Source organism: Nuphar pumila, chromosome 10 (genome assembly GCF_984573655.1).
Source record: "Nuphar pumila chromosome 10, dmNupPumi1.hap1.1, whole genome shotgun sequence".
Lineage (NCBI taxonomy): Eukaryota > Viridiplantae > Streptophyta > Magnoliopsida > Nymphaeales > Nymphaeaceae > Nuphar > Nuphar pumila.
Window position 1 is genome coordinate 77,985,636 of NC_143258.1, and position 13,251 is coordinate 77,998,886.

The 13,251-nt window shown below is 41.9% G+C and overlaps 2 protein-coding genes across 2 annotated transcripts; both read right to left on the bottom strand.

The window, feature by feature from the left end:
• Positions 1-219: 219 nt before the first annotated feature.
• On the bottom strand, positions 220-4,838 carry LOC149826936 (uncharacterized). The gene is made up of 3 exons (XM_090020174.1): positions 4,263-4,838; positions 871-1,386; positions 220-600 (listed from the first exon to the last, which is right to left on the bottom strand). Exons 1-3 carry the CDS (start codon positions 4,506-4,508, stop codon positions 367-369), a joined length of 996 nt encoding a protein of 331 aa, XP_089876300.1. The 5' UTR covers positions 4,509-4,838; the 3' UTR covers positions 220-366.
• Positions 4,839-10,806: 5,968 nt separating this feature from the next.
• LOC149826937 (uncharacterized) lies at positions 10,807-11,424 on the bottom strand. The gene has a single exon (XM_090018400.1). It carries the CDS (start codon positions 11,422-11,424, stop codon positions 10,807-10,809), a length of 618 nt encoding a protein of 205 aa, XP_089874526.1.
• Between the last annotated feature and the right edge of the window lie 1,827 nt (positions 11,425-13,251).

Consider the following 13,251-nt stretch of genomic DNA (forward strand, 5'->3'; position numbering starts at 1 on the left):
ATTTTCTCTCGTTTGGAACCATGAGAAAAAACATCTTTTCCACCTTTTTTTTCAAATCTCTCTCTCAACAATGATTTTGAATCCAATACCAAGTCCCAAGTCCAAACAAATTATTACAGTCCCAGTTGAGATCAACTCAAGCAGTACGCGGTTTAAGAAGCAGCCGCAGCCCAAGTGTGAGATCAAATGAAGTCTAAAACAAAAGAAGACTAGGTATGACTCAAACGGGCAAAAACCAAGTTATAAGCTGCATAAATCAATCGAAACTTCGACCTTGAGTTACAATCGTACTTGTTTACTCTTTAAGAAAAGAAAGAATACCGAAACCAACTACAAAATTGAGTACAGAATTCAAACTACAGCATGCTACCCAGATGCTGGTTCTTCATTAGCATCACGCTCTTTCTTCTCTCCAGCGCTTTCATACTCAGCTGAAGAACCAGTTTCTTCCTTGGCAGGCTTTGCAGGACCGGGGCCAGCAGAAACCTTTACCATAGATGGCCGCAGCAGTCTGTCGCCCAGCTTGAAACCTTTGCGGAATTCTCCAATGATAACTCCCTCTTCAAAGTCTGACTCTTCACGCATGATTGCCTCATGAAACTGTCATCAGAAGTTATATCAGTAACACTTCAGTAAATCACAATCAGAGCAGGAAGCTGTCCTCAGTGGCCTAGCTGCAAAATCTCTGTTGAACCACACCCATGATCCAACTGCAGACTCATTCAAGTCTCCATATACATACAGTTTTTTTTCATGGAACAAAGATTTCAAAAGCTCCGGCTTTTGTATAAAAAAATAAAAGAAAAAAACAAGAAGAATATGCCAGTCCTAGCAAAAGCAATACGGAATGCTCATGGATCTGAAGCTCACCAACGGATCAAAAGCAGTCCCCACTGTCTTTATAACTGTAACCTTCAATGATCCCAATACCTCCACAAATTGGTTGTAAATGTTCTGATAGCTATTGCTGATTTTCTCTTCTCCTTCTGTAGTGACTTTGATTTGAGACTTTGCCCTCTCAAAATTGTCCAATACGGGCAGGAGATTCTCAAGCACTTCTCCTTGTACATTTGATACAAGAGAGATTCGTTCCCTCTCTGTCCTTTTCCTAAAATTATCAAAGTCTGCACTGATTCTTAGAACCCTATCCTTCTCAGTTGACAGTTCTGCAGAAATTGCTTTAACTTTATTTTGAAGAGTACTTTTTTCATCTTCAATGGACAGGAGCAAGGACTCCACTTCGGCAAGTGTGGATTGATCATCATTTGCTAGTGCTTCTTTGTATGATTGAAGAGATGTCTTCACAACTGAAACTGGCGTTTCTGGAGCATCTTCTATCTCAATTGAACCACTGTCTTCTCCCAACATTCCATCATCTGTTGTTTCCTGTTAAAAAAAAATTCTCAGAACTTGAAAAGTGAAAAACCATAACAAATTAATCACAAGAAGAAACTCAAGCATGAAAATACAATAAATCAAGGAAACCATTCAATTCTATTATGTGGTCAGGACCCATTCGGTTGAAAAGAAGTACATAACAACACAGAGAAATGAAAGCATCATCTGTGGGAATACATAGGGGCTTCTACTATTGAAGAGAATAATGCAAAGAACCATCTGAAAAGAGCTTTGAAACACTGCTGTTAGAATTATTGCATCAAGGCCTGAGCTGTAGAACTCAAGGTGAGGCACATACCTCATGCCTTGAGGTGCTGTGCTGAGGAGCCATGTGAGACACATGCCTGGGCTCATGCAAAAGGGTTTTAGGATAAAGAAAGGGGCAGTGGTCCGCTGTGTGTGAAATCAGTCATTACTTTTCCCTTAGAATTTCACCTCTTGTGTTGAGATATGGCCTCTTCATCTGTTATTCTAGTCATATGATTGAGCTTCAAAATTATTGTGTGATTCATATGCTTTCTTAAATGTAGCAGCTTTTTGTTATTCTTATGCTATAGATGAATAATATTATAGAAATCATATAGATGTTTCTAGGAATTTTTTTTAGTTTAATTTGTTGCAATGTTTGCCAATGAGTTGAGAAATACCTTGTCTTCCATTCTACGAATCTCAACTAGGCTATACGATTATGTAACAGCTTGGTGATTATTGGAAATGTTTACCAATCAAGTATATAAGTAATCAGTATACTAATTGCTAGTTCCGTACTTTTGCATATGAAATAGCACAAGAATTACATGCATGGCATTCATTTGCAAAGACAGAAAATTTTCCAATTTGAATTCATGAGTTTATTGTATTTTCTTAGATTGCATAAGAAAAGGGCTAGATCTACCAATTTAAAGGAGGGTCAGGTCAAAACAGTGAGATGAAAGGCTAGATTTGCATTGAAATTCTTGAAATTAAGATTTGTTGTTTATTTTTAAGTTCTTTCTTTTAAACTTGAGGAAAGACTTTGTTTTTGAGAAAGGTAAGCTCATGTTTGAGAAATATACTGAAGGCATTGAGAGCAAATCAGAGAAGATTGGGAAAAAAACCACTGTAATTTGGGATAAAGGTTGACACAACACGATTGAGCATATTTTGTGTGGCACTAAAATTATGGAGAAATATATAGGTCGGAATGTCATCTTACAGGTGAAATGCATTTTCAATCCGTAAAGTCATCCTACTCTCCCAATCTTGCATATCGTACATGGAGAAATAACAGCTATTGCAAGAAACAACTAGCAGGAAGGCCGATAAATACCAGATGTCATAGAAGACATGGAAGAAGGGAACCGCCAGCACCAGAAATCAAGGAAGGCCAACCATCATCACTAAAAAAAAGCACATTGATTAACACTTCAAGATTTATGTTACTGATTGTTATGTTGTGTACGGAAAGGTTTTTTTTTCCCTTAATTATCTTTTAATATTTTACATATTTGTTGGTGAAGCTTATGGTTGATCACTGCCTTGAGGTTTATGATTGACTGTATGACTGCTTAGAGTGTAGCTTTGCCTCAATACTTCTCACAACATTGGCTTGAAATAATATGTGAATATGACCAAAAGACTTGTTTGTGTGCTCTAACAGATGATAATAGTCTCAATAATCCCAGTAAGAAACTGAAGGCTCACAAAAGAGCTTCAAGCAAGGTCACAAGTGTGGCCACCATAACCTGGACATTTTACAATGCAAAGAAGACATAAATGACTTTTTGAGTAAAATTCTTCACACCATCAAACAGTCACAAGGTAGGAAGCAACGTAAGAAGGGACTTAAGATACTTGCACATAAGATATCTAATGTCAGAACATTCAATTAGTGGATTTAGCTATAGTTTTTTTTTTGCACTACCAGGAAACCCTTTTCGTTTCCAGCCAGGCGGTTTGGAGGAATACCCTTGATGGAATCCAAGTCAAGACCCCTCAGTAAGATAGCACGTCTCTTAGCTTTCGAGCTAGTTTCGTTTTCAAATTATAAGGAAACGCAATAGCCAACCACAGCAAAACTTGCAGATATGATCACATCATGCTATGAGGTGTTACGTGCATTTCCATGCAACAATGCTTCTAGATAATATACATGACGCCATGATCCTGTTCCGTGATTTCTCCTTCTATTATCCTTTTCTGCGGTGAACTAAAGATTATGCAACAGGGAATTCCTCATAATGCGTTATACGCACCCATTAATATCAGCAGTCCTAGATACTAATGCTGCAGGCTTCCTGGTATACCAAAAAAGAGAATATGTATTTGAATTTATCACACTGTAAGGAGCAGCAGATTCCAAAAATAAAAAGAACAGGCAGAAATACTTGATGGAAGAATCAGCCTTGTATTATAGGACGCAGGGTCCTGTTGTTCCTTTCAGTAATAAGGATATTCCAACAACTCCGTCCACTGATCAGAGACGGTGCAAAACAGCACAAAGGTTCTAAAATAATCGCAAACCTGAAATGAAAATTCTGTGGAACCATACATACCATCGTGGGGATAATAAAATATAATCCTATAATTGGATTTTACAAATAATAACAAAAATTCATTCCGCTTTATGATTTACAACATGAACGCATGAATAAGCAGAAGACAATAATTGAACATGAAAAAATAAAACGCAAAACAAGACGCATAGTCCTCATGAGGGGAGGGAAAAAAAGCAATGGTACTCATCCATTACTTAAATCGGTATAACTTTTAAAATAGAGTGTGGGAAAAGAAATAGAGATTAAAAAAAAAAAAGCAAAGCACTATCCCAAATTTCCACCTCTCTCTCTCTCCGTGAGAGCCGAATAAAACTTGTTGGGGCTTACCGGAACATCCGTCTCTTCGAGATTTTCGGTCTCTGTGGCCACACCCTCAACAGAAAAACGTAAGAAAAAGGGCATTCTGTCTCTGGTCTTGACGGTAACAAGAGAATTGGAGGGTGAGGAAGGTAAAGAAAGGGAGATGGGTTTTAGGTGCTTCTGCTTGAGAGGGACAAAGAAGCATCTTGGGCTCTCGGAGGACGCGGTTGGTCGCGGAAGAAGCAACGCCGGATTGCTCGAAATCGCCGTCATCGGTGGGGGAGGCGTTGCTTCTGCCGATGGCTACAACCAGAGTGCAAAATGGATATGAGAGAGAGAGAGGACATGAGAAGCTTTTGTTGGTGCGGACAGGCCCATCCGAGCGAGGCCCTGTGGCTGTGGCCCTTGTGGGTGCGGTGTTCAAGCGTCCGGGTTCAGACTGGTTCACAACCCAACCCCAGGCTGACCCCGGCTTGGTCTGAATCCGGTCAAACTGATGGGCTCAGGGCAGTCAACATATGCTAGGTTTTGCCCTCTCCTCCATAGCTAAACTTGCCACTCACTGTGCAGAGACCACCCGCGAATGATGAATCGATCGTCCAGTGATGGTCCTCATTTGTCTGGGGTTGGCTCAGTGGTGTATAGTATTAAGGCTATACTTGGATGACATGGGCTAATTGTCAAAAACTGTAACGGCCCGATCCGGGGCCTCTCGAGCCCGGGTTTGTGGACGTTAGTTCTCAGAGGGAAATTACTCAATAATCTAAAAAACAGCTCAAAATCGTGCTAATTTTTTTTTCTTTTCTTCAATACTTGAAGGTCCATATATCCAGTTACAATATCATAACCATCCAAAGACAAAAACAGAATAAAAAGTAAAGAAAAATCATACTTCTGATGTGGCTGAGTCGTACTAAGTCCTGTGAGTGGTGACAACAGTCCCTGAACCTACAGTTGCAACCAAAAGAAGGGGGTGAGTCTACAACCCAGTAAGATTCCATTTACAAATAGACACGACCGTTGTAACTGTAGTGAGCTCTAAGCTCCTAGTCTTAGTTTAGTTTGCTACTTATGCACACATGTTAGTTATGAGTTTTACCCCCTTTACCGCATCTCTATTATCATTTCAAACAACTTTTCTACTCTAATCGACTCTTCCGGACATAGCCTCCTTGGGCATAGCAACCCATGTAGACAACTCAGAGTCTATAATGTTGGCCAGACTTATGAACCACTCACAAACAACATAGTCCAAACCGTCCCAGACTACGGACACAGGTGCTGCAGCAGCTCGCCGGTTGCAAGACGGGAGCAAAGGGACTCAAACGGTAGCTAGCCGAAGAGCCAGGGTGGCTATACCTGCCCCCAAGGTGACTCAAGGAGCTATACCTGCCCCCAAGGTTTTGTGGTTCATGCTACGTTCTACATGTGTCTAGTGGGCAATGTTTTTACCCCTAAGGGTCACCTAGAAACGTCTGAGATATTTCCAGGTTACTCACGAGGCACACACCTCAACATTACCCTAGACATGCCTCCTAGTAGAGTTCTCATCATACACTGGGTGGTCATACTAGTGACAACTTTTACTCAACATTCACATCTTGAATTTAGTGCGTTATACAATCCTCAATGTATATCCACTAATTACTTTTAACACATGTTTACATGTCTGAACTGCTAAGGATGACGACCCACCACAGATTAATTCACGACCCTTACAACGCCCCTCCTAAGGCATAAGCGTGACATTTCCCAAGGTAATACCCACCTTGAGACTCTGGAACTCTACCCTCAATTTTTTACATAACACATCAATCTCATACATGCAATCATGTCATGCCACTTTTATTTCATAACTCAGAAACTATGCATGATCAGGTTTAAGCATCACACTTGAACTTTATAGATTCCTAGGCATGCAAAACGTCTTTTTACAATAAACAAAACTAACATACTTGAAGCACATGGAATCATATATAAAGATGCTTAAACTAATTAGCATGTGTTTTATTCAACTAAGGAGGAATTTGCAAATGTTCACTTACCTGGAATGCTTAAATTCTAATTGCAACCCTTGATCTGAAAACAACGAATACCTCGTATCATCAAAATTACCAACATACCCTTAAACTTAATTGTCAAACTCTGACTCCATTCTTTCAGAGTTTGTTCACACATCCCCTACTAATAGACTCTACCCAAACAATAGAATCCATGGATTCAAGAATCACATGGATTTGACTTCGGGGCACTTAGTTATGCTTTGTATGCTGTGTAGGCGTATCAAGGGCAAAATAGTCTTTTTGCTCTTTCAATGACTCCTATGTCATCTTTACATCATGTTATATTAAGATCCACATCCATAATAGAATTTGACCACTTAGGTCATCAACTCAACTATGATTTGGATCATGGATTCGGTATTCTTGATCCAAACCTGCTTGAAAAAGGTTTGTCTGGATCTAAATCAGGTCGTCTAATCGCAACCATTTGAGTTTTTGGGTCCAAACTGAGATCCAAACCCGAATCCAATTTGTAATGGAAAAATCGAGTCTTTGCTACTTTAATTTTTTTCATAGCACTCTATAAATCAATCGCACACGCATCTGATTTGTCTCGGTCTAAACTTAGTTGGTCTGACCCATATTGGGTCCACCTTCGATCTAGGCCGAAACGGTCCACCGTTTCAAACCTGACTCGGTCTGCTAACTACTTCGGACCTGACTCGGTCCGTATAGACCGATACGATCTGTCACAACGCACATATCCACACATCATTTTTTTTCTTTTCGTTTGGCTAGGTCTGGACAAGCCCAGACTGAGCCTACTTGGTCTGGTCGACTAGCTCGGACTCGTTCACGTCTAGCCTAATGATCGACTCGGCCTGCAGAAACTGCAGACCGAGCTTGTCATCACGACGAGCAATAGTCAACTTCTACTGTCGTCGGACTTGTTGCAGCTTCCTGCAAGCAGGGCAGCGCCGCCGGCGCTCGCTGATTGTCAGTGGTTGCCGACCCAACAACGGTAGCAGGGGAAAACCCCTTTTCTTCTTCTTCTTCTTTTTTTCTGCAATGACGAGGGCAGTGGTCAGACCTCCTCATTTTCAGTCACTGACGACGGCAATAGGAGAGGGAAACCCCTCAATCATTCTCCTTCTTCTATTGAAATGCAGGGACAGGGTTCTCCCTGTCCCTGTTTTGCTGCAACTCGCTGGCAACTGTAAGGTTGCCGGCGACCCCCGTGTTTAGACAACCAACGAGAGGCAAGAACAGAGGGAAAACCCCTCTGTCGTTCTCCTTCTATCGCAAAGCAGGGACAGGGTTCTCCCTGTCCCTATTTTGTTGCAACTCACCGGCAACTGTGAAGTTGCCGGCGACCCCCATGTTTAGACAACCAGCGAGAGGGAGATGCTTACCTGACGGCGACTGACGACGGCTGCAACACTCCTCCCGATTCTCCCTTCACGCTCCCTCTCTGCTCCTCTGGTGATCGAACATGGAAATGAGAGGAGCCCCCCCCCCCCCCCCCCCATGGCTTTTATAGCCATGGGGGGTTTGGTCGGTTACCCCCTCCCTCCTTCTGCATTAACTGGGGGCAGCCCACTTCCTCTCCCACCCCACGATGGGGGGAGCGTTACAATTCCACCCTCCTTACAAAAAGATTCGTCCCAAATCTTTCTCGAAAATAAATGGGGAAATTGTAAGCGCATATCAGCCTCATTCTCCCATGTAGCTTCATCTTTACTGTGATGCTTCCATCTCACTAGGACCATTAGGACAACCTTGTTTCTGAGCTTGTGCTTCTTAAATTCAATTACCTCAATTGGTTCTTCTCGAATGCTTAAATCTTCTTGGATGTCTAACACTGATTTCATTGTTTCTAGTATATATGAAGGATCTGACACATACTTTCTTAACATGGATACATGAAATACGTTATGTATTCTGGAGAGTGGTGGAGGTAGTGCCAACTGATAGGCTGTAAATCTTATCCTTTTCAAAATTTCAAACGGCCCGATAAATCTAGGACTTAATTTGCCTTTCTTCCCGAACCTCATTACCCCTTTAAATGGTGATATCCTCAAAAAGACATGATCACCTATCTCGAACTCCAATTCTCGTCGTCTTTTATCTGCATAACTTTTCTGACGACTTTGGACTGCTTGGAGTCTTTCACGGATGAATTTGCTTTGCTCCTCCATTTGCTGAACTAATTCTGGTCCTAAGGTTTTTCTTTAACCAACTTGGTCCCAGCATAGCGGCGTCCTATAACGTCTCCCATATAAGGCTTCATAGGGAGTCATCCCAATACTAGCTTGGAAGCTGTTATTATAGGCAAACTCAATTAGCGGCAGAATATCGTGCCATGAGTTGCGATACTCTAGTGTACAAGCTCTCAACATATCCTCCAGCGTTTGGATGGTTCTTTCTGACTGCCCATCCATCGGCGGGTGGAAAGCTGTGCTCATTTTCAACTGAGTTTCCATTGCTTCTTGAAAGCTTTGCCAAAACTTGGAGGTAAATTTCGAATCTCTATCAGAAACAATGGAGTCTGGCACTCCGTGCAATCTCACTATCTCTTTTATGAAAAGACGAGCTAATTGTTCAAAGGAACACACTGTCTTGCACGCGAGAAAATGTGCAGACTTGGTCAATCTATCAACAATTACCCAAATCGCATTCATTCCCTCTCTGGTTTTAGGAAATCCTATAACAAAATCCATCGTTATATATGCCCACTTCCATACAGGAATAGGTAGTGGTTGCAATAGGCCACCCGACCTCTGATGTTCAATCTTTACTTGCTGACATATTAGACACTTACTAACATACTCAACAATATCTCTCTTCATTCCATTCCACCAGAAATTATTCTTCAAATCCCTGTACATCTTTGTACTTCCAGGGTGAATGGAATACTTTGAATGATGTGCCTCTGCAAGCATTTGTTTCCTAAGTTCCTCATCCTTATGAATACATATCCGATCCCGAAATCTCAGCATACCTTGGTCGTCTACTTTGAAATTTAGATCTTCACCATCGTTTGTTGTTGACCTGATTCTTTCTAACTCTTGATCTAGGAGTTGCTTTTCTTTGATTTTGTCCCAAATTTTTGACCCTAAGGTTGTCTGGACAAACATCAGTTGACCTGGAAGACATTGTACTTCTGCTTTTTGTTCTACAATGCTCACCAGCAGACTTGATATGGATAGTCTTGTGACTGATTCTGCTTTTCGACTGAGTGCGTCGGCTACTACATTAGCTTTCTCTGGGTGATACTTCAGCTCAAAATCATAATCTTTTAATAATTCTAGCCATCGCCGTTGCCTCATATTCAGTTCCTTTTGGGAGAACAAATATTTTTAACTTTGATGATCAGTGAATACCTCAAATTGTTCTCCATATAAGTAATGTCACCATATTTTGAGTGCGAATACTACTGCAACCAATTCTAGGTCATGAGTTGGATAATTTATCTCATGCACCTTTAGTTGTCTTGAAGCATATGCGATAACCCTGCCATGTTGCATCAGAACGCAACCCAATCCTTTATGTGATGCATCGCTATAAACGGTAAAACCTCTAGTGCCAGAAGGCAAAACTAACACTAGTGCAGTGGTCAATCACTTCTTGATTTCTTGAAAGCTTTTCTCGCACTTCTCATTCCACTCGAACTTCATTTCTTTCTTTGTCAGCTTAGTCATGGGAGCTGCCAATATAGAAAATCCTTCTACAAAGCGTCTGTAGTAACCAGCTAACCCAAGAAAACTTCGAATTTCTGTGGCATTCTTGGGTGTAGGCCAGTTGGTTACCGCTTCAACTTTTGCTGGGTCCACCATCACTCCCTCTTTACTGATAATTTGTCCCAAAAATGACACTTGATCAAGCCAGAACGCACACTTAGAGAACTTAGCATATAGCTTCTGATCTCTAAGTATTTGCAAAACGATTCTCAAATGTTCTGCGTGTTGTTTCTTACTGGCCGAATATATGAGGATGTCATCCACGAACACCACCACGAACTTATCAAAAAATGGTTTGAATACTCGGTTCATTAAATCCATGAATGCAGCTGGTGCATTCGTCAGCCCAAAAGACATGACTAGGAATTCATAATGACCATATCTTGAACGAAACGCTGTCTTGGCAACATCTTGTTCCCGAATCTTTAGCTGATGATATCCAGAACGTAGATCCAAGTTAGAAAAATAGGCTGCACCTTGAAGTTGATCAAATAGATCATCTATCCTTGGCAGATGATACTTGTTCTTTATTATCACCGCATTTAATTTCCTGTAGTCGATACACATACGCAATGACCCATCTTTCTTTTTCACGAACAAGATCGGTGCGCCCCAAGGTGATACCGATGGTCGGATAAATCCGATATCCAACAACTCCTGCAGTTGATCCTTTAGTTCTTTGAGTTCAGCAGGTCCCATCCTATATGGAGGAATAGAAATGGGTGTTGTACCTGGAGCTAGATCTATCTGGAATTCGACTTCCCTATCCGGTGGAAGTCCTGAAAGTTCTTCCGGAAAAACATCCATGAATTCCCGTACAATCTCTACTTATGTGACTGAAAGTTTATCGTCATCCTCAGTCTTCATATAAGCCAAGTATCCAATCCAGCCCTTCTGTAGATACCGGTTGGCTTGAAGACATGATATGATTGTCGGTTTTGCAAGTTTTCTAACGCCTTGAAAGGTGATAGTTGAAGTTCCAGGGTGTTGAAAACTGACACTTTTTCTTCGACAATTAATCGTTGCATGATGGTTAGATAACCAATTCATGCCCAAGATAACGTCCACTCCCTTAAAGTCCAGTATTAGAAGGTCTACCGACAATAGACGTTCTTCGACTTGTACCATGCATCCTTGGATGACTTCATCTATATACGCCGACTTTCCTACTGGTGTCTCTACTTGATACTTTATTTTTAGAAGTACTGGTGAAACAGGTAATAGTGCAACAAAAATAGGGGTGATGAAACTATGTGTAGCACCTGAATCAATTAGAACATGTGCACTAACACCAGAAATTTGGAGTGTACCTTCCACCACGTCAGGGCTAGTCAAAGCTTCTTGTAGAGTTGCTGCATAAACTCGTCCTGGAGCAACTGGTTTCTCCCTGGGTTTTGCTCCTTCTCCTTGTACGGGCTGGGGACATTTCCTTGCAATGTGTCCCATTTGACCGCAATTGTAGCATTTAATATTTTTTTCATCACAACGACCTTCATGCTTGAAGCCGCAAGTCCTACAGTTGTTGCCCTTGGAAGGCGCTCATCGGTATCGAGGTTTCTTAGCTTCTGGTTGTTCAGGCTTCTTCCCCTGCTGCTTATTGTTGTTTTCTGCACTGCTTCCCTCCTGTGGCTTCGAAGATCTATCGTTGCCTTGCCTCTTCTTGAAAAACCTTCGGGACAACGAACTAGTTTGTCCTTGTTGTACTTGCTTTGGTTTCTCTTGTATCTCTGATTTTGTTGTTCGAGCATCCCAAAACTCGTACCGAGATGCCATCTCCACCAACCTGTCGAACCTCCGAATTTGCAGAGGTCCCACCATCCTCAGAACTTCAGGTTTTAATCCGCGCTCATATAGCTTGCATTTTTGCTTCTCAGTAGATACTAAAGCCTTCGCAAATCTCGATAATGAATTGAACTTTGCGGTGTAGGCTGCTACACTCATACTTCCCTGTTTGAGCTTTCTAAATTCTTCTTCTTTCTCCATCCTCTCGATCCTGGGAAAGAATTGTCTGTAGAACTTGTTCCTAAAGGTAATCCAGGAAACAAACTCTCCACTTTCCAGGACATCTTTGATGGATCGCCGTCAGTACTCAGCATCCCCAATTAAGTTTGATGCCGCGACCCATGCTTTCTGGTCCTCTGGGCACTGTATCGCATCCAGTGCTTTCTTCGCTTGCATCATTCATTTCTCTGTTGCTACTCCTCCAGAAGTTCCGTCGAATGTGGGCACTCTCATATTCTTGAACTTCTCAGCCCAAGAATTGCTTCATGATGCTATTTGGTTTTTATTTTGATGCAGTGAATTTTGTAATAGCTCATACAAAATTCTTTGGGTGGTATAACCGGGAGGCACACCACTACCAACTGTAGCATGTTCGTGTCGAGTTGAAACTGGTGAAGCACCTCCACCTTCTGCTCACATGCTCCTTGGAGGTAGACTATCTGATGCTTGTGGAGACACAGGACCAATGGGGCTTGCCACACTTCTCCTTGCAGAGCCCTCACTCACTTGCCTTGCTTGAGAAGGGCTTGCTTGTCTCTTGCTTACTTGAGAACCTCTTGACTGATACGATGTTCCCTGACGAGTCCTCATACTGCAATATGAATAAAGTGATTACTAAAATTTACGTTTGCTTCCACACAGGTTTGCACATTTGACGTAAGAACTTACTATTTATTAATAAAAACAACGTTTTTACAACTTTTCACGGGTTCTTCCGTAATACAACCCGTTACTTACTATTATCACTAGGCAACCATAGGCCTTTATTACATGATTTAAACAAAAATAAACACTAAGGTGTTGGGGTACGAGGGGTGTAAGTAGGTTCTTCTTCTTCCTCGGAGTCTGAAGGAACCCTAACTGGTGCTGACACTGCCATGTTGTTAAGAGCACGTAAGTTTGTGTGCCTATTCATATGTCCCCTGCCTCTCCTCAGTAAGGCCATTCCTCAAAGAGGTTGCCCTGATTCTCTTATTTATTCATTCTCTATGACATTAGTGCCCCTACCTTGTTGCACCATCGACCCTTGAACACCCTTATGACCTGACACACTGGGTTGCTCCTGACTTCTCCCGTTACTGGTAGCATTGCTCGGTCCTGCCCTAAATTGGCCAAAACGAGACCTGTCGCAGATCGAGCAACATGCTGCAGCTCCCCTACCACCTCGATTTGCCAGTGAACCTCTCCGGACATGCCTATATGGAGGACGTCCTCGTGACCCTGGCGATTCTCCAACGGATGGTTGGGGTGGTGCTACCTCTTCCTCTCGAT

Bases quoted from the DNA above. Each gene is read 5' to 3' on its own strand.
- LOC149826937 (XM_090018400.1), bottom strand. From the start codon at position 11,424: ATGGGACACATTGCAAGGAAATGTCCCCAGCCCGTACAAGGAGAAGGA.
- LOC149826936 (XM_090020174.1), bottom strand. From the start codon at position 4,508: ATGACGGCGATTTCGAGCAATCCGGCGTTGCTTCTTCCGCGACCAACC. The intron at 1,387-4,262 runs GTAAGCCCCAAC...TTTTTTTAACAG, and splicing joins TCGAAGAGACGGATGTTCCG to GAAACAACAGATGATGGAAT. The intron at 601-870 runs GTGAGCTTCAGA...TTCTGATGACAG, and splicing joins GGACTGCTTTTGATCCGTTG to TTTCATGAGGCAATCATGCG.